The sequence below is a fragment of the Silurus meridionalis genome, chromosome 13 (assembly GCF_014805685.1).
Source record: "Silurus meridionalis isolate SWU-2019-XX chromosome 13, ASM1480568v1, whole genome shotgun sequence".
Taxonomy (NCBI): Eukaryota; Metazoa; Chordata; class Actinopteri; order Siluriformes; family Siluridae; genus Silurus; species Silurus meridionalis.
The window spans coordinates 17,199,849-17,220,507 of record NC_060896.1 but is presented as its reverse complement, the minus strand read 5'-3'; the positions used below and the strand labels follow the sequence as shown (position 1 = coordinate 17,220,507).

At 39.4% G+C, this 20,659-nt stretch overlaps 1 protein-coding gene and 1 non-coding gene across 9 annotated transcripts in view; both read right to left on the bottom strand.

Annotated features, from left to right (window-relative positions):
- reln (reelin) overlaps positions 1-20,659 on the bottom strand; it is a 515,746-nt gene that overhangs the window by 27,445 nt on the left and 467,642 nt on the right. For all 8 annotated transcript variants that reach the window (XM_046864386.1, XM_046864387.1, XM_046864388.1 and 5 more), the window contains 7 exons: positions 19,538-19,752; positions 18,411-18,588; positions 18,139-18,314; positions 17,841-17,947; positions 17,468-17,710; positions 17,096-17,271; positions 650-723 (listed from right to left, as the gene is read on the bottom strand). In XM_046864386.1, coding sequence (XP_046720342.1) covers positions 650-723; positions 17,096-17,271; positions 17,468-17,710; positions 17,841-17,947; positions 18,139-18,314; positions 18,411-18,588; positions 19,538-19,752 — 1,169 coding nt within the window. The remainder of the gene's footprint in view (positions 1-649; positions 724-17,095; positions 17,272-17,467; positions 17,711-17,840; positions 17,948-18,138; positions 18,315-18,410; positions 18,589-19,537; positions 19,753-20,659) is intronic.
- Positions 7,789-7,861, bottom strand: trnag-ccc. The gene has a single exon. It is a non-coding gene; the product is annotated as a tRNA-Gly (tRNA).

The window sequence follows — 20,659 nt, the reverse complement described above, 5'->3', positions numbered from 1 at the left end:
TCTTCACACCAAGCTGCTTTCCTATTGCAGATTCAGTCTTCCCAGCCTGGTGCAGGTCTACAATTTTGTTACTGGTGTCCTTTGACAGCTCTTTGGTCTTGGCCATAGTGGAGTTGGAGTCTGAATGTTTGAGGTTGTGGACAGGTGCCATTAATACAGGTAACAATTGCAGGACAGAGGAGCCTCCTGAAGTTGTTACAGGTCTGTGAGAGCCAGAAATCTTGCTTTTTTGTAGGTGACCAAATACTCATTTTCCACCATAATTGGCAGATAAATTCTTTAAAAATCAGACAATGTGATTTTCAGGATTTTTTTTCTAATTTTGTCTCTCATAGTTGAAGTGCACTTATGATGAAAATTACAGGCCTCTCTCATCTTTTTAAGTGGGAGAACTTGCACAATTGGTGGCTGACTAAATACTTTTTTGCCCTGCTGTATAGAAAAGATTAATAAAGACATAAATATTTTTCTTATTGCCTTGACTTATTGCCATGACTGTGCCTTTTCAGTGTCAGAATGCACAAGGCACCACTGAAGCCAGTCTTATCCACAACAAAAAAATCAGTAACCTTATCTTACTTTCTTAGTCTTTCCATCTCTGTTTATTTTTCTATTAATTATTATATTACTGTAACATTCATTCACCCACCTGGCATCTTTTTTATATTGTAGAATCACCGGATGATGATCTTCACAGATTTCTGCATCACAGCCTACCACAATCTGTCAATAAAGGTAAGAAACAAATTTAATAATGGTCTCTGTGAATAGCGCACTAATACTATGACTAAACCATGTTAAATACAATGACTGGTAATATTAAAATTTGGTATACTGGTGTAAATAGAGCTCCAGGCATGTTTAGTGCCAAGTGATAAATATGCTGTTAAATAAAATATTTAAAATAAAATTTTTATACATTTTATACACATTATAAAACAACTTGCAAGAAAATTGGAATAAGGTTAGAATTTAGTTGAACTAAAACCTTTCCAATTTTTGCAATATATCTTACAATAGAAGCTGTGCTGTACGTAACTGTCACTTACACTTTGTTTCTTTATAGATAAAGAATGTTTATATTTTCAGTTTTAAATCAGTTGAACAAACAAACAAAAACACACTTCTTGAAACTTCTTTACTGTCTGGGTGTTCTAGCAAGTGCATAAATAAGCTTCAGTTAGTTCAGAATGCAGCAGCAAGAGTCCTCACTAAATCTAGAAAATATGACCACATCACCCCGTTTTAATCAGTCTACACTGCTCTCAATTAAATCTCGCATTGATTATAAAATACTACTACTGACATATAAAGCACTTAACGGTCTTGCGCCTGAGTGAACTTCTTTACCAATATGATCCTCCATGCCTACTTGGATCAAAAGGTGCAGGCTATTTGTTGGTACCTCGAAAAATGAAGACTACAGCAGGGGGGCAGATCTTTCTCTTATAAAGACCCGCAGTTATGGAACAGCCTTCCAATCAGTCTTCGGGACTCAGACACAGTCTCTGTGTTTAAGTCAAGGCTGAAAACATATTTATTTAGTCAAGTCTTGTATTTTCCTTAGGCAAAGGAGCAGATCTGGAGGGATCATGTATATAGAGTATTTGGTGAACTGGGATATTTGTCCAGGTTGTTGACAGTGGTGTGGGGGGTCATTTCTTATCCCAGAGATCTCTCATGTCTGTGTTACCTTCTGGATCTCCCTTTTAATTATGCTGCCATAGCGAGTCTTGCTGGCGTCCCCAACTACACAGTGTCCTTAACTTTCATACAACAACAAGGACACATACTAATCCATATTGGTGTTTCATCATTGGTTATTTAGTATCTAATAAAAATCTGATTGTGTTTTTGATTTAGCTGAATATTTAAACAAACATAAAACCAATTAAATTACCACGAACAAAGATAATTGGACCCTTCTAGTTTGTTGCACACACTTGTGCCCTGTACAGATTCAAGGCTCACCGTGCCAGATGCAAAAAAAAAAAAGCAGAAGCAAGCCTTCTCCATGTCCAAGACAGTAGGTCTTATGTTATTTTCTTTAAAAGCTTTTTGTTTTAACTGTCCAAATGACCTCTCAAAGGAAATCTGTCTTACCAGTATGCATTTTTTTCTTTTCAAAATTTAAAATTTCAGTGTTGGTTTTTAAGCTTTTCTCAAGGTCAAGGTCCTGGAATCAGCCATTTTTAGCTTGCCTGACAAGCCCACAATATCCGAATTTTCATTTGTAGCAGGGATAGTGCAGCAGAGCTAATTAAATCTTTGCAGTCTGAACTGTTTAGTCCTCCTTTTAGATCTCCTCCACTATGGACAATGTTTTGGCTGTATCAACTAGACTAGGAATTGTCAAGTCAAGTTTAGTTGGCGACTGTGACAAGGACAAACTCCCTTAGACGTAATGAAGAAACCTTGAAAGGAACCAGACTTAAAAGGGGAACCCATCCTCATTTGGGTGACATCAAAAGTTTGATCATAAATCTTACAACAATACAGAACACTGGAGAGTGAGAGCTAACATGAATACTGGAGTATAAGATTATAGGTAATGTTCTTTCTACAGTCTTATACAGTCTTTATGGTTATAAAACTAGGAGCTACTGAGCTCAATATTTGTGATCATCTTTCTAGCCTATAATAGCCTGCCCCTTTTGCAAAGAGAGGAGCAGAATAGAGTCATAATCTGCACCATGACATTGAGCCCAGAGAGTTCAGTTAGGGATGGTGTCATGCCAGCATAGGAGCAGGGCAGATTTAAAATCTTTTATTAGCTCCTTGCATTTGGCATCACAGCAGCAGTATGTCTCCCATAGAAGAAACATTCTTAAATCATGCTTCAGATCAGGCAGCTCCTGCTGCTGAGGCATTTTAGGGCGATGACTAATGCACTCACAGCATCTCAGGCTTTAGCCTACAACAGGTTACTGGGTCACAGCTACAAGTCTGCACCACTCTCACACCACCTGGTAGCATGGTAAATGTTTCCAGGTCTATCCCCTTACAGTCAAGTTTTAAGCTTGGTCACCACATTTCAATGGCATCTGCCTCATGATGGTCAGTGTTTGGGAGGCTCCAGCTTTTGCACAATAAACCCAATTCCTTCTGGAAAAAGTGGGTATAAAAAGGGTTCCTATGTGGCATTTACAGAAACTATTTCCTGGTCGCATTAAAGGTGGGAAGCGCCTGAATCCCTGCTTATGCAGGTACATGCAAGACAACACACTGGGGAGTTGATCTAGCAAATATTTGGCAAGGCAGAGGTGGACCTGTTTGCCTCAGTCCATCAACTGGAGTTCATCCCGAGATAGAACAGCTCCAAATGGCCCTAGTGAGAGTTAATTTTGACAACGTTTGCCTGTTGCTGGTGGCTCCATTGTTGGCCATACTAAATTTGGTTTGGATGCTTCTTCTGAAGGACACCCCTTGTGAGATCCAAATCAGGAACAGCTGAATGTGATCAAAGTCTACACCATAGTCTCCCAGCACAGGTGGTGAACACTCTCCTAAATGCTAGAGTCCCTCTACTAGGAGGCTAGATGGCCTAACATAGTGTCTCTTTATGTCTTATGTACTTAACCATAGAGTTAGTGTTATTTCCTCAAGGTGTCACCCTCTAACCCTCAGCCTATAGTTTTATAGACATTCTGTCTGCCCCTGTTCCAAAGACAGGGGGTGCAGTGTGGACCCTTAGGGTTTATATAAAGTGCACAGCCAGGTGGCATAAAACTAATAAGCTATTTCTTTGTTTTAGTGGCAACCACAAGGGGCTGGTCACCACACTGGGTGAGAAAGGCCAGCACTAAAGCCTATAAGACATGTGGAATGCCTTCCCCTGTAGGTGTCATGGCCCACTTCATAAGGGGTGTAGCTTTCTCCCAAGCTATACTTAAGGTAATCTTGCTAGACAGCATCCATGCTCAACTCTGGAGTCTCAGGTTCTCTTAAGGGAACTGGTTCATTTATGAGCTAGTGCCTGAGGTGCACCCTGTTAAAGCTCATCAACCTTATATTAGTAGTATGGCTTGCCAGAGTCCTACTCCTTCAATGAGCTGCTGATATGTGCTCATTTTATTTTACAGTTCTGCAGAGCAGGCACTGGTAGCATGGTACAGTTGGAACTGGTTCCCCAAGGCACCATCTACTGAAAAAGTGACAAGTAAACTTATAAAATGTAACATCTGGGTAACTTATGTAATCTTAGTTTACTGTTTAGCAAATCTTTTCCTGAAAAATCTGAGAATGCTCTGATGAAGATGGAGTTATATGGTACAGGTATTGTACTTAAGCCCCCTCTTTCCTTATTGGGAATATGGCCGGGTCATGAAAATGTGACTTCAAGCTACTATACATGCATACTGTGATTATTATAATTTAGGAATATATGAATTGTAACTTTTCATGTTTGATATAATTCTAAAAGTCTCAGTGCGATTGGAAATATGATCTCAGTCCAAAATTCTGTCTTTCTCCAGGACAACCCGGCTTATCAGTATCGGAAGTTCCCTTTCGGGAGCTCATGGACTTCTCACAGCCTGTGAGAAGCTCGATTTAGCTTGGACAGACAAGAAGCGGAAGCAGCGCGCACCCAGTAAGCTGAAGTGTCCAGGTCCCGGAAGACCCCATATGCAGCCGGCCTTTTTTTTTCACCAATCTTCACTGTACACGAATGTTGATGGGTTTAAGGAGTGCGGCTATGAGCCAATGCCATGGGTGGAAGAGACGCTAGCTAGCTATCTCCCCCCCCAACATAGCATTGTTGCTTAAGGCCCATTATTGCCTACTAAATTGTTGCATGACACTTTGGTTCTAGTAGGCAAGGCTTACGTGGCAACGGGTCAGGCTGCAGGTTGCCTCCACATGATGAGTGTGTTGCAGGCATACCTGACTGACCTGCTGCGGGAGATGGAGGAGGGATTCAGCTCTGAGGCTGATGATATTAGTCAAGTCAAGACAAGAGGCTTTTATTGTTATTTCTACTATACACAGTGGTACACAGTAAAAAATGAGACAATGTTCCTCCAGAACCTTGGTGCTACACTAAACAACATAGAGATACAACACGAAGCTACATAAAGTGCATCGAGTGCAAACAGTGCTGACGAAAAACAGTACAGACAGACAGACAACACAAGACAACACACATAACCCAAGATAGCGATAAACAGTAAACCTACTGTATATTCTGTTTATACAGTACTGTGCAAAGAGAACTGTAAAAACTACAACTGGAAGTGTATATATAAACAGACACAATGCAGTGCAAAAAACAGCAGTAGCAGCAGTCAAGAGGTGCAAAAACAGCAGGTAAACAGTGTAATGCGGTCAAGTATAAATAATAATAAATAAATGATGGTGAAATGGATTGAGATGAGTAATGAGTGGGTGTTACGTACAGGTTGTACAGTTCAGTAACACACATTTGAGTGAGTGTGTGTGTGCGAGTTCCATTTCAGTTCTGTGTATTGAGGAGCCTGATGGCTTGCGGGAAAAAGCTGTTACACAGTCTGGATGTGGCAGCCCCAATGCTTCGGAACTGCTTTCCTGATGGCTGTGTGTGACGTGTGTGTGTGGTCATCCACAATCCTTTTGGCTTTGCAGCGTGTGGTGTAAGTGTCCATAATAGAGGAGAGAGAGACTCCGATGATCTTCTCAGCTGTCCTCACTATCCTCTGTAGGGTCTTGCGATCCGAGACGGTTCAGTTCTCAAACCAGGCAGTGATGCAGCTGCTCAAGATGCTCTCAATGGTCCCTCTATAGAACGTGGTCAGGATGGGGGGAGGGAGATGAGCTTTCCTCAGCCTTCTCAGGAAGTAAAGACGCTGCTTGGCTTTTTTGATGATGGAGCTGGTGTTGAATGACCAGGTGAGATGATCCGCCAAGTGAACATTAAGGAATTTGGTGCTCTTGACGATCTCCACCATCGATGTTCAGTGGAGAATAGCCGATCTGTGCTCTCCTGAAATCCACGACCATCTCTTTGGTTTTGTCAACGTTCAGAGACAGGTTGTTTGCTCCACACCAGGCTGTTAACTCTTGCGCCTCCTCTCTGTATGCTGACTTATCGTTCTTGCTGTTGAGACCCACCACGGTCGTGTCATCTGCAAACTTGACGATGTGGTTCGAGCTGTGCCTTGCTACACAGTCGTGAGTCAGCAGAGTGAACAGCACTGAGGGGCCCCAGTGCTTATTGTGGTGGTGCTGGAGATGCTGTTCCCGATCCGGAATGACTGAGGTCTCCCAGTCAGGAAGTCCAGGATCCAAGTGAAGAGGGAGGTGTTCAGGCCCAGTAGGCTCAGCTTATTGATCAGATGCAGAAGGATGATTGTGTTGATTGCTGAGCTAAAGTCTATGAACAACATTCATACATAAGAGTCCTTATTGTCCAGGTGGGTAAGGGTGAAATGGAGGGTTGTGGAGATGACATCGTCCATGGAGTGGTTTGGATGATACGCAAACTGCATTGGGTCGAGGGAGGGTGGAAGCTGGGTCTTAATGTGCCTCATGACGAGCCTCTCAAAGCACTTCATCATGATGGGTGTGAGCACGATGGGATGATAGACATTGAGGCAGGAGACTGTAGACTTCTTCGGCACTGGAACGATGGTCGTTGTCTTAACCTCTTAGGCTTCTGGGTCGTGTGAGTGCAACAAATCACCAATTGTTCTCAGGTGTTAATGCTTAGCAACAGATTAAATAAATAAGGAGAAGAGAAACAATGACTAACTATACATCTTTCTAAAGCTCTAAGTCTCAAGCAGCAATTTCAGATCACTGTTTTTCAATGGAAAATGTATAACGAATGTTTTGCTGAATGTGTGTAAGCAGTACACAACAACAACATGCATAAAAAAACTCCACTACTTACATTAATATTGTAATACCGAGTCACAAACACATCCACTGCTGCTAATCCCGGTTTATTAGGAAAGATAAGGGTCTAGTGAACAACATGCCGTAAAGCATTTCTGCTCCAAACAAACAGTAGTGTTGTAATTTAGATGTTTATTCCTTTGTTTACGTCACAGAACTTCGGCTGGTTTTTGTGTTTATATATTTCCAAATAACTTTTACATAAAAAACGACATCTTGCTGGTAGAAAAACAAATATTGCTGGTAGAATATAGTAAAAAAAAGTAAAAAAAAAAAATGATAATAATAAAAGTAAAAGAGGAGAAATTTTGGGTGGAATCTATATTCTCTCTGCAGGTGTCATGTTTTTTTTATGCTCTAATTTCAAACCTTTTATTTCCAGCCAGTAGTATTATAGAAACAAAATGACTGATGGACAATGTAGCCAATAAGTGCAGGATTCTAACGATATATGGGAGGATAACAGAAATGCTTAAAAAGTAAGTTTGTGTGTGTCTGTGTGTATTGTTGAGATTGGAATGGCCAGACATCAATATGAATGGCCATGGCTGTAGAACAATAGCTTGTCTGTATACCTGGCTATCAATATGAATGCCAAATCAACATCAATAGCCCCAAGTATGTATAACAAAAGCCTTAAATGGTCAGCCATTCATTAATATGCAGACTGTATGAATAGGGTATAAATGATCACCTGAGTTTAGCAGGTGACTCTCAAACAGGGGGAGGGAGAAAAGAATCAGACATAGTCTCAGATAAATAAACTCTCTTTCGGCTTCTCCCGTTAGGGGGCGTCACAGCGGATCCTCCGCACGTTTTGATTTGGCACATGTTTTTACGCTGGATGCCCTTCCTAACGCAACCCTCCCCAATTTATCCGGGCTTGGGACCGGCACTGAGAGTGGCTGGGGATGGTTCCCTGACCGGGAATCGAACCCGGGTCGCAGCGGTGGGAGCACTGCGTCTTAACCACTAGACCACCAGGGGACCTATAGTCTCAGATAAATGTTTGTAGGAATTTCATTTGTTATGAAAATCTTCATAAAATTTGAAATATAAACTCATGAGACATGTGGTTTCAACCCAGTACTTTTCTGGATTGCTCCAGGACTGATTTCATGTATTTATAAATGAAATAAAAATAATGTTCAATGCAGGAAATGTATATCTATGGAACTTCATCATCTATAAAGACAGTAAAGCTCAAAGTGTCTTTTTTCCAAAGATATTCAAATTGTGTATGTAGCACATTTTTATCAGCAACTGTTAACATTTAAAATTAGGTAGGTGTTTTCAGCTGTAAATCCCAAAATCTGTGTCGAAGGCCAAAAGGTTAAGGCATGTAGGAACAACGATGCTGCTCAGGGAGATGTTGAAGATGTCGGTGAAGACATCTGCTAGCTGTTCTGCACATTCCCTGAACACTCTGCCAGGAATGTGTTCTGGTCCAGCAGACTTCCGTGGTTTAACTCTGCATAGAGCTTTCCTCACTTCAGCTGTGATAGAGGTAGAGCACCTGGTCACTGAGAGGAGGGGTGGTCTTCCTTGCTGTACCTCAAACCGGGCATAGAAGTCATTCAGCCCATCACAAACAGGTGGTGATGTCTTGTAGTTCGTGATCGCCTGGATGCCCTGCCACATGCGCTGGGTGTCTTCGCTGTCCTGGAAGTGGTCGTGGATTTTCTTTGCATGTGCGCGCTTCGTCTTTCTGATGGCATGGGACAGTTTGGCCCTTGCTGTTCTTAAGGCTGTCTTGTCCCCTGTTCTGTCTGTGTATTGATGGTCTTGGAGATGGTCTTGAAGAACGCATTTGCTGATGTAGCTGGTCACTGTTAACGTGTACTCCTCCAGGTTGATGAAATCACCATTGGTTGCAGCCTCACTAAACATGTCCCAGTCAGTGCACTCAAAACAGTCTTGAAGAGCAGAAGTAGCTCCTGCTGGCCAGGTTTTCACCTGTTTCAGAACCGGTGTAGCGTGTCTGATGAGCGGTCTGTATGCTGGAATTAGCGTAACAGAGATGTGATCTACGTAGCCAAGATGGGGGCAGGGCTCCGCACGATACCCACCAGGGATGTTTTGTGTAAACAAGATTCAGTGAAGTCCACTTGCTGATGGAGTTTAGAGCATAGTACTGAGATTTGCATGGTTAAAATCTCCAGCGATAATAAACAATCCATCGGGGTGTTCACACAGTGCCTCCTCAGCTGACTTTGGTGTCCATGTATTGTTAAATGTTGGGTTAAATATGGTAAACACTCCATTATTGAATCGGGAGAAGCCGCTGCGAGCTACTGCCGTGCTGCCATCTTGGATTTTAAAATAATCAATAGGAGTAAAGAGTCATGTCACGCTGCCTTTCTAACCCTTAGGGTCACCAAGGAAATGACTAAGGCCATAGGGGAGGTCCATGTCAGCCCTAGTAGACACAGAAAGGCGTTCCTGCTGTCACCAAGGAAATGACTAAGGCCATAGGGGAGGTCCATGTCAGCCCTAGTAGACACAGAAAGGCGTTCCTGCTGTCACCAAGGAAATGACTAAGGCCATAGGGGAGGTCCATGTCAGCCCTAGTAGACACAGAAAGGCGTTCCTGCTGTCACCAAGGAAATGACTAAGGCCATAGGGGAGGTCTATGTCAGCCCTAGTAGACACAGAAAGGCGTTCCTGCTGGCCTGTTCAGTGACACGGTTTCAGGAAACCAAAAGGCAATCGGCGGCGTTTCAGCGGTACCTTCTCTGTCGCTCCCATTGGGCCGCTCAGTGGGCGCAGCCCCAGCACCGCGGAGCCCAAAAACAAAGTGGGTTTGAGGGTCATCCTCTCGAACAAGCGGGCCGTGATGCGTAGGCCCTGACTGTAAGAGAGCCTCAAACTCAGGAGGGCGGTGTTTAAGTCATTGCACGGTGCTCGTCTCTCCTCAGTGCCACCAGGAGGCCAGGCTGCTAGCCCTGTCTCAAGATGTGCTTCAGGGCACAGCCACCTTCAGTGGCCTTGAAGCAAAAGGAGGAGACCCGCCGCCTCAGGAGGCCTCAACAGCTGCTGGCCATTGCTCCAGCCGCTCTGGAAGGGCCAGGGAGAGCACTTTGAGCATTAAATATGTGGAAAGAATGTTCCTGTCTCAAGGCCCTGTTGTCCCTCCTTAGTCAGAGAGCAGTTCCAGGGGTCTCATGGCGGCAGCATACAATGTGATTTCACTCGGCCTCCTCCATATGAGTCCCCTCCAGTGGTGGCTCAGAGACAGAGGGTTTGGAGCAGTCTCTGGTTTGGAGTGGAGCTGAGGAGCGGTCATGAGTGGCCACTCCGCCCAAGGTTGGTGGAATGAGCTACACCTTACATTGCACATAAACTGCCTGGAGATGCTGGCTGTGTTTCTAGCATTAAAACACTTCCTCCTAGACCTGAGAGATCACCATGTGCGGGTTTGTACGGACAACACATCGATGGTCTCATACATCAACCACCAGGGGGGTCTCCGATCTCGCCCCCTGTACAGGCTGGCATGGCAGATCTGCAATAAGTGAACGAAAAAACGAAAAGGTGCCATGACAAATATATGTTTTGCCTAAAATATGACTTTTTTCATTAAAAAAATTATAATTAGGAAAATATACATTTCCATGTTCTTAAGAAAAATTTCATGTGAAACCATTTAAAGCTGGATTAAGTGAACTAAAAACGAGAAGGTGGCATTACAAAACAGTTGTATCTAAAATATGACTTTTCCTTGAAAATAAAGTTATTATGAAAATAGGAATTAATAGGTGTGGGATGACAAATCATGTTTTGACAATAATATGACTTTTGTTCAATAAAAAAATGAGTTAACATTGCTATCATAATTTTCATAAAATTCTGATAGTTATTATGAAAATATGAACTTTTATGTTAACCAGAATTTCAAAAAAAAAGTTAAAAAGTGAGTTAACAAAAGTTAACAACAAAACAGAAGTAGTAACGAACAATCATGTTTTCACAATTATAACTATTTTATAGAAAATATTATATGAAAATATGAATTTTCATATTTATTAGCACATTTATAAAAAAATTCATAACAAATGACAAAAAGCGCTGTGAACAATCACGTGTTCACATAATTATACTTTATTTTATAAAAAAGTTATTATAAAAATATGAATGTATATATTTATTAGCATAAGTTCATGAAAAAACAGAGTTAACAAAAAAGTGACATGACAAATCATGTTTTGAATTAAAATGTGAATTTTTTTCATAAAAAACAAATGATAGTAATAAAAACATGAAATAACAGTGATATATTAATGTTCATAAAATTCTGATAGTAATTTTTTTTTTATTAGCAAATTTCCTTAAAAACTGTTAAAAGGTGCAATTATTGAACAGAAACGAAAAGGTGCCATGACAAATCATGTTGTAACTAAAATGACTTGTTTTTTCGTAAAAATGAATATGATACTTAATATGAAAATATGAATTATCATTGCTATCATAATGAACAAAATTTTGATGATTATGAAAATATAAATTTTTATATTTAATAGCAAATTTTATTCAAACAGTTAACAGGTGCAATAAGTGAATGAAAATAGAAAAGATGCCATTACAAATATATATTTTGCCTAAAATATGACTTTTGTCGTAAATAAATTGATTATGAAAATATTACATTTTATATTAATTGGCATAATTTTATTTAAAACTGTTAAAAGGTGCAATTAGTAATTGAAAAACAATAAGGTGACATGACAAATCATGTTTTGCCAAAAATACAACTTTTGTTCATAAAAAAAAATAATAATAATAATAATAATTGTAAAAACAATTAATTTCCATGTTCTGGAATAATTTCATATAAAACCGTTTAACGGTGCATTAAGTGAACGAAAAATGAAAAGGTGCAATGACAAAACATTTGTTGTTTTAAACATAGTTATTTTAAAAATGGAAATTAAAAGGTGGGTTGACAAAGATCTGATTTTTTTTTTCATTTAAAAAAATATGATTGTTATTAGGAAAATATTAAAATGTCATGTTCTTAAACTTAATTCATGAAAAAAAAATTGTGAAAGTGCAACGAGTTAACGAAAAAAAATCTAATTGCAAATGGCAAACCAAATTATGCAAATGAATATAAAAAATTATATTTTCATTATTATATTTTTATGGAATTTCTTTTTTTTTGTAAAAACGTTTTTACAAAAAAAAAAGGTTTTTTATCATAAAAATATAATAATGAAAATATACATTTTTATATTCATTTGCATAATTTGATACAAATTTATTAAAAAGTGGAATAAGAGGTGGCATACCCTTGGGGCTGGATGCCACGTTACAGACGTAGCCGAGGCTACTACAGACGTGGCCTATTGCGCTGCTCCCGAGAGTTCTGGAGAGAGTTCCCCGGAAAGGAACCCGTTTCCTCCTGGTGGCACCTCGATGGGCAGACCATGGTTCACAGACCTTGAGGGATCTCCTTGGAAAATTCCTTCCAGGAGGGATCTCCTCTCCCAGGCAGGTTGAACCCTGGTTCACCCCCACCCAGAGTTATGGAAGCTATGGCTGTGGCCCCTGGAGGGGCACAGTTTTTAGCAGCTGGTCTCTCTACTTAGTTAGTGGAAACCATCCTCCATTCCAGAGCTCCCTCTACGAGGAGATTGTATGCCGCTAAATGGCTGTTCGCTGCATGGTGCGAGCACTACAAATTAGACCCAGTTAACTGCCCGGTTGGCTCAGTGCTGGAGGCTAAGCCCAGGATGCGACCCAGAGTGCCTGTGTGGGATTTGGCCGTTGTGCTGGCGGCTCTGTCTAAGTCCTTCTTTGAGACCTTTGCCGAGGTGACACTTGGGTACCTGTCTATTACGACTGCTTTCCTTCTGGCTATATCCTCCCTAAAAAGGGGTCAGGGACTTACAGGCTTTTTCTATGGCCCCATCTGGAGGTTACCCCTGGAATGGCCAGTGCCTTCCTTTACCCTAGTACCTAAGCTGCATGTGGTTCCCCCACGACCTGTTGTGCTGCAGGCATTCTACCCCTCTCCCTTCCAAGCCCATAACCAAGAGAAGCAAAACTGACTGTCCAGTGCGACACATACGTCCACAGGACGAGTCCATGGAGGAAGTCAGAGCAGCTGTTTGTCTGTGGATGCCATCTCATCCATCTCACTCCACTCGGAGTGTAACAGCCTCTACAGACTTGTCCGCTGGAGTCCCACTCCAGGACATTTGCAACGCTGCTGGCTGGTCCACCAAGCTGACTTTCATCAGGTTTTACGACCTCGACCTTAGAGCCACTTCCGGCTCCTTTGTCCTGTGTTCTGGTTGTGCTCTTACACACTAGGCAACGACTGGTCAGTTTGGCGTGATTAGCCACTCGTTCCCAAAGCAGCTCGAGTTCCTGAAAGGTAACGTCTCTAGGTTATGTATGTAACCGTAGTTCCCTGAGGGAAACAGACGTTACGTCTCCAAGCCACACTCCCTGCATCCCCGCCGCGCTTCCCTTCGCTTTTTTCAGAAGCTAGCGTTGCTCCACTGCATGCGCATTTTGTAGCTTCCTTGTCGCGACGTCACCCCTTGCCGTTGGCTGGATTTCACACGTGATTTAGAGCGTGAGGAATGCGGAGGCGTTCCCAAAGTGTTGTGACACAGCGTCTCATTCCTTCAAGTAACTAAGGTTACATACGTAACCTAGAGATGATCTTTATCAGGTGTTGGTTTTTACCCTTGGAGGTATTTGGTTTTTTAGGTCAACTCCTGTTCCAACAAAGGGTTTGCAGACGTTTTTTTCTTTTAAATTATAAGTGCTTATGGTGGTTTGGGTATTTAAAGAGATTTTGCAAAACACTCTGGGAAGCAATCTGTAGTCTTAACTTCCCACACAGTCTCTGTTTGTCTCTATTGACGGATACAGTGACTCACAATTCTTTTGTAAATTGCATTGCTAAACTATTTGGTTTTATGCTGATCATGTTGTGTAACTATTTTTAATTATTTATTCTAGATTTGACATTTGTTTATTGATTATTGCCTGCAAATAAATGTTGAAAAATTCTTGATTTACTAAATTTCCTGAAAATATTTATATCTAGTAGATTATGTAGTTTGGTGTTACAGCTAATCTATTACCAGGATAGTACATACAGAAGGCTCATGAATGGAGAGTGCATAGAGCACAACGTCTGGGACCTTCTGATTTCTGAATATTACTAACTTAGCAAATTATTACAAAGTGGCTAAATCAACTATTCTTCATGCATGAGCATGCATTGAGCGGCCTACTTAAAGAATATTATTTTACGGTAATATCCTCTGACTAAGATTCCGACTGATGAGTTTGTGTCCGTGAGCAGGTATAGTTGACCAAGCACAGGGCTCTAAGCGACTCCGGGTCTATAACAAAGGATCAAGTAAAAAAACTTAATGCTTAAACTAATCTATTAAAATTTAAGAAGAAATACAACCAATAAGGTGATCAGCTTTAATGACATATATTCAAGTTAAATCTTTTACAAATTAGAGTCCGATTCGAGTTAAACAAAATTGATTCATGTAATGTGCTTCATGCACTTGTTATCCCAAAGGTCTTGCCAGTAACTGTCAAATAAACCTCAACCTAAGACATGAATTCTATAGCACTGCCTATTGAAAGTAGAACATATGCAACTGCTATCAGGATCTTCCGGGCAAATGACACGCACTTCCAGTTTAGCAGTGCGCACTTCCTGTGTGTGTGTGTGTCACTTCCTGTGTGTGTGAAAATTTTGCCGGCTTTCCTGCGCCTCCGGGTATTTAACCTGTTAGCCTTCGCCACAGATTTTGTGACTCACAGCTGAAAATGCCCTACCCAAATTTTAAATGTTAACAGTTCCTGATAAAAGTGGGCTACATAAACAATTTAAAAACCTTTGAAAGAAGACACTTTGAGCTTTACTAACAATCATTCAAAGATTATATTGCTTAAAAAGATATTAAGTTATAGATGATGAAGTCTTATGGATAAACATTTCCTGCATATATAAATACATAAAATCAGTCCTGGAGAAATCCAGAAAGGTACTGGGTTGAAAGCCACGTCTCATGAATTTATATTTCAAATTTATGAAGATCTTATACAAAAATGAGATTCCTACAAACATTTATCTAAGACTATGTTTGATCATTTTCTCCCTCCCCCTGTTTGAGAGCCACCTGCTAAACTCAGGTGGCCATTCATACTCTAGTCATACAATCTGCATAGAAATTAATGGCTGACAATTAAAGTCTGTTATACATGTTTGGCTCAATATTGAGTTAGCATTCATATTGATGGCCACGTAGCCAGACAAGCTATTGTTTTACAGTCATGGCCATTCATATTGATTTCCGGCCCTTCCAATCCCAACAATTCACACACACACACACACACACACACACACACACACACACACACACACACACACACACACACACACACACACTTTTTAAGCATTTCGCTTATAAAAACAAACAGGCACTAAAACCTATAAAAACCTATACAACTGTAGAGAAAGATATATTGTAACTTACAGATATAAAATAGCATTTTATAAGAAGAATAAAGAACATTTTCAAAAGAATATTTTCCACATCACTTCTTTGTGCAAATCTCCGATAAAATGTTTTTTCTTGACTGTCCATTTTTTTCCCTAATTTCTTTTTTATTGTAAAAAAAAGTCCAGATAGCACAAGCTGAAAACAACCTGTTGCTGCAGAACTGAGAGCTGCATTCACTTCCAGGTTTGTGTGCACGTGTGCTCCTGTGTTTGACCAGTAATAGTTTGTAAAACTAAGACTCACCTACGTGGGGAATAGAATCCTTCCATATATTGTTAGAATCCCACACTTATTGGCTACATTTTTCATTTTAATGCTACTGGGTGGAAATAAAAGTTTTGAAATGATAGGTGGTGCAGAAAAGACACCTGACTGTAGTGTAGACTCAAGCCTGAGATTCTGCCTCTTATACTGATTTATTTATTCATTTATTTACTTTTTAGTGTGTGTAGTCTCTTTGTTTTATAACACAATATTTTACCAGCCATATAATGTTTTTTTTTTTACCAGCAAGATGTCGTTTTTTATGCAAAAGTTTTTCGGAAACATATACATACAAACACCATTCAAAGTTCTGTATAAATAAAAGAATAACCATCTAAATTCCAACACTATTGTTTGGTTTGAGCAAAAATGCTTTACTATCAGGATCTTCCGGGCACACAGCGCACACTTCCAGGTCCGAGGCATTCACTTCCTGGTCGGTGGCCATCTTGCCATTTTTCCCGTGCCTCCCCGTATTTAAGGACACCCAAGACTTTAGCTCGGGGATAGATTATCTTACTGGCTTCCAAAGGTCCTGAGAAATATTCTTGCCACACTGCCTGCTTTGGTTCCTGCTCCTGTTCCTGACCCCTGTTCTGCTCTGCTTTGGTGTTGAACTCTGGACTGTTTTTTTGTTTGTTTTTCTGCCATGCCTTTATTCTTCTGTTTGCCGGCTTTGGATTTTTTTGGATTGTTTTTTGTTTATCTGCTTGATACTTTTCATATTAAAAACTGTTTTCCACTAACTGCTGCTCGTATCCTGTATTTGGGTCCTCACTTATCTAGTCACCTGTGTTCTCCGACAATTGCAGGTCCTTTTCTTCACTTGCTGAATATTTTTGGGGCCATCCAAAGGGTTTTTTTCATGGCTGGATAGCAGTCTTCTAGCCACAGTTTTTTGGTGCTACTTTAAAAGACTACAACATGGTTTATGTTACCAATCTCATGCTATGCTAAAATTTAGTTAGGTTTGTCAGGTGCCTGTGTCAAGAAGGTGAAATATACCACATTGCAATTTGAGACACATACACAAAAGCCAGTGGTTTTTGATTTTTTTTTATTTCTAAACTTTTCAGATTTGTAAGGAAGCAACAGTTAATCATTATTGTATTATTAATTATCAATATAAAATACCACAAAATACTGTACTATGATTATTAGTCCTATTCCTCCCAGACACTATGGTATATTAAATGTAGTTTTAATAAATTCACCAAAACAAAAAGTAATAAGATTGTACAAAACATTATTCTGCTGGGCTCGATCCACAATAATAAATTTTATTATGGCAGAAATTTTTATATTTTTACTTACAAAGGTGTGCTGTGTTAAATATAAACTAGAATTTTTAAGTTTTAATTTCAAAGTTGAAAAAATATATACATTTATATAATCAAAACTATATAACTGACCTTAAATTGCAGGATGTATCCTGGTTGGACAATTAACTCTCGAGTAGTCAAGATATTATAGGTTCCATCCTGGTTTTGGTTTTGCCAATAGAGATGGAATGTTGGATTGCCACAAAAACCAGCTGTTCGCACACCATTTGGATAGAAATTCCAGCTTACATCATGAGATATATCCTCTGAGGGTATGTTAAAAGAGAGAGAAAGAGAATGCGATGAAGAAATAGAAACAAAAAAGGCTATGGTTATTTGGTTTTTTTTGCAGAATGATGATCTTAAAAAGGCTAAGGCTTTTTAGTTCAACCTATCATGCCTACGGTTTTATGTATATTATGAGAAAACATTACTTAGCAAACAGTTAAGCATTTTAAATACCTTCATCAAAGGTGTCCAAGAGGGTGCTGGGGTTGATTTCAGAGCCTCCAACCAGAATATTATCTAGGGCCCACTGAGCACGGTCAAAATTTGGAGTTACCAAACCTGAAGACATCTTGAACGGCTGCCACCAACGCAGGCGTGTAGCATTGGTCATAGCTCCCACAGGCAAAAGAATGTAATCTCTTCTTACTGACAAATACTTCAAATAATCCATCTCATGAAGGAGTGTCCATGATATACCTTTGTGTATGTGTGTACATATGTGTGCATGAGAAGGGGGTGGGGATGAGGAAAAAAGATTGAGAATATTTTTTTAATTGAACAGTGCTCTTTAGATAAGACAAAAAAAAAAAAAAAAAAAAAAACAGACCTCCATCAGTTGAATAATCCAATAGTACATCTTCTGTTCTACAAGATTGATAGTGGCACATACTCATAATGTCTTCACTTCCAATAATGGTCCAGTACTCTACAAACCTGACACCCCATTATAAGAGAGATGAAAAGAATAGAAAAAGAGTCAGTACAATTTCTGAACGTGATTTGATAAAGCATTTTCATGCAACAAAAACTAAAGTGTAGATTTACTATAAATTACCCTTTTTAAAAAAATATTATAATAATATTATTAAAAAATATTATAAAATAAGATGTAGACCAGTACTAACTTGGCTCCACGTAGATCAAGATCAGCAGTTACAGCCTGCCTTGTATTAGCTCCATTAAAATAAAGTGCCTTTCCCTCAACCAGTGATCTACAGTCTGTGCATGCATAGCCTCCCTCCAAAATTTCCCACTGTGGACCAGGGGACCCCTGCCATTCAAATCGCTCCTTTAAGGTTCCCTGAAAAAATACAAACACGTGTAAATACAAACAAATTCATGTCTTTTCTTATTGGTGATTGGTGTTGGTAAACGATATATAGAAAACATGCTTTACCTTCAAAATTGAGTTAGCATAGCAATTTTGTCCAGAAAATCCTGGATCACAAAGGCAGTGCTGATCTAGACAGTCACCATGACCACCACAGTGGTTGTCACATGCAGGTCCAATGTAAATGTTACCTACTGCCCATTGTGTGTCTGAATGCAGCTGGTAGAACCGGAACCTCACAGCTCTGAGGTAAACCATATAACAGAATACAATATTTCCACAAGAATAGTTTTAGGCAAGGTATTCGAATCTTTAAGCAATAATATATAGAATATATTTACATTGAATGTATATAAATAGATTTTTAATACATAAAAATATTGTGTAACAGACCATCTATATTATATTCTTGATATAACAAATAACATGAATGCACATTTATATACAACAGCAATTCATAAAATATAAGTAAAAACAGTATGCAATGATTTGAAAATCTCTTAAGCTGATTTTTTTTTGGCCACAGTAGAACATAAATAAAACATATTACATATGAAACTGAAAATCTTAAGAAAAAAAGATAATTTTGAAGTTGATTTCTGTAAAACCTCAAATTTTATGATGGGGCAACAAAAGGCGGGAAAAGTAGTTTACTGTAAAGCTAGAGGAACATTTTGCAACCAGTTGGGTTAATTGCCAACAGATTAGTAATATAATTGTGTATAAAACCATCTTAGGGAACCATAGTCTCTGAAAAGGTGGGCAGAGGTTGACCAACCTGTGGAAAAACTGCTTCAACAATAATTTTTTAGAAGAATTTCAAAATAATGGTATTAAACAAATTGCAAAGACTAAAAATATCTTATCATATACAGCACAAAATATCATCAAAATATTTTAAAGATAAGTTGATATACAGCAACTTATCTTCTCAGTTAGCAGATGTATATGTACTGTGCACAGAGAATTTCTAAAATCCATCAAATTCAAAATTACCATATGTATTTCTTTGAAAGTATACATTTCCTTAGCTTATTTGATGTCATCTTTGTGCTATTGTGAATAAAATGTGGGTTTATGTAACTGCAAAAAAAAAATTGCATTTTGTTTTCATTTGCATTTTGCGCATGTTCACAAACTTGGGAATTGTGGTTGTAAACACTGTACAATGATGTTTAAAAACCTTTATTTACATGTCTTTAAGGCTGTCAGGAAGAGGATAAACAGCTCTTTTCCAGCCTTTTGCAGCAAAGAAAACAGATGGCAGGGACACTTGCTCTCCACAGTGAGGGTCAGCTGGAAGGCACTGTGGCACAAGGTACTTCCAGGAGACACCAAAGTCTACTGAATATTGTACATGGACATGTTGATCAGCATGTCTTTCTGGCATATTGCAGCCAACTGCAATCTGCAATATAAGCAAAACAGTACAGTGTACAATACAGTGAACAAAGTTGTACATTAAACAAATAGAAATCATTTTACTGACAAAGGTATCAGATTTAGAGTCATACTGGATCTTAAGAGATACAAGTCCTTTGTTTTTCTCTACATATCGAAAAGAGTTTCTAATGGTCTTTCTATTTTTTTTTTCCAACTTGCAAGGAAAAAATATTGAAAGATCTGATTGGATCTGATCGTACATCTGTGCTGAATTTTTCTAATGAGTGTTCTGTGTTTTAATTAGTGCCAGTCAGGATCAAAGGGTTAGAGAGAAAAGAGCTTAAAACAAGAGAGAAAGATTTATATGTTTGAAAACAAGTCATAAAGCTGCGTTCTGGATCAGTTACAGAGGTCAAATGTTCCTCAATTAGTTAACAAGTAATTAGTTCATTGCAGTAGTCCAGGTTGAACAAGCATTTGTGTGACCTGTGTGGTCCTGAAAATGTTCGGGCTTCGTGCAATGCCAGCAGACAGGCCTAGACATCACTTTTACAACTGTGACACCAAAGTGTGTCACCCATGTTGTCTTGGTTTTCCCAGCTTGCACACAGAGACTAAAGGTGAGATCAAAAATTTGCGTGTGGAGATCACAAGATTATGTGTGGATAAATATTATTATAGCTCATTTCAGCATCCAAGTAGCCTTGCTGATAAACTGCTCTCCATGCTGCCAGACATGCCAACATCTGAATGGAAACAACAGTGTCTGGGAGAAATGGGAGTATTGAGTGCCATCCACATAGTAGTATGAAATCCTAAGTGAGGAATGTATCACCACCAAGATATCTAAGTAGACTGCGATTTAAATGGCACTGCATTAGTAGCATCCTCTCGCAATAGCTCCCATGGTGTATTTTTTATATTCTTTGTAG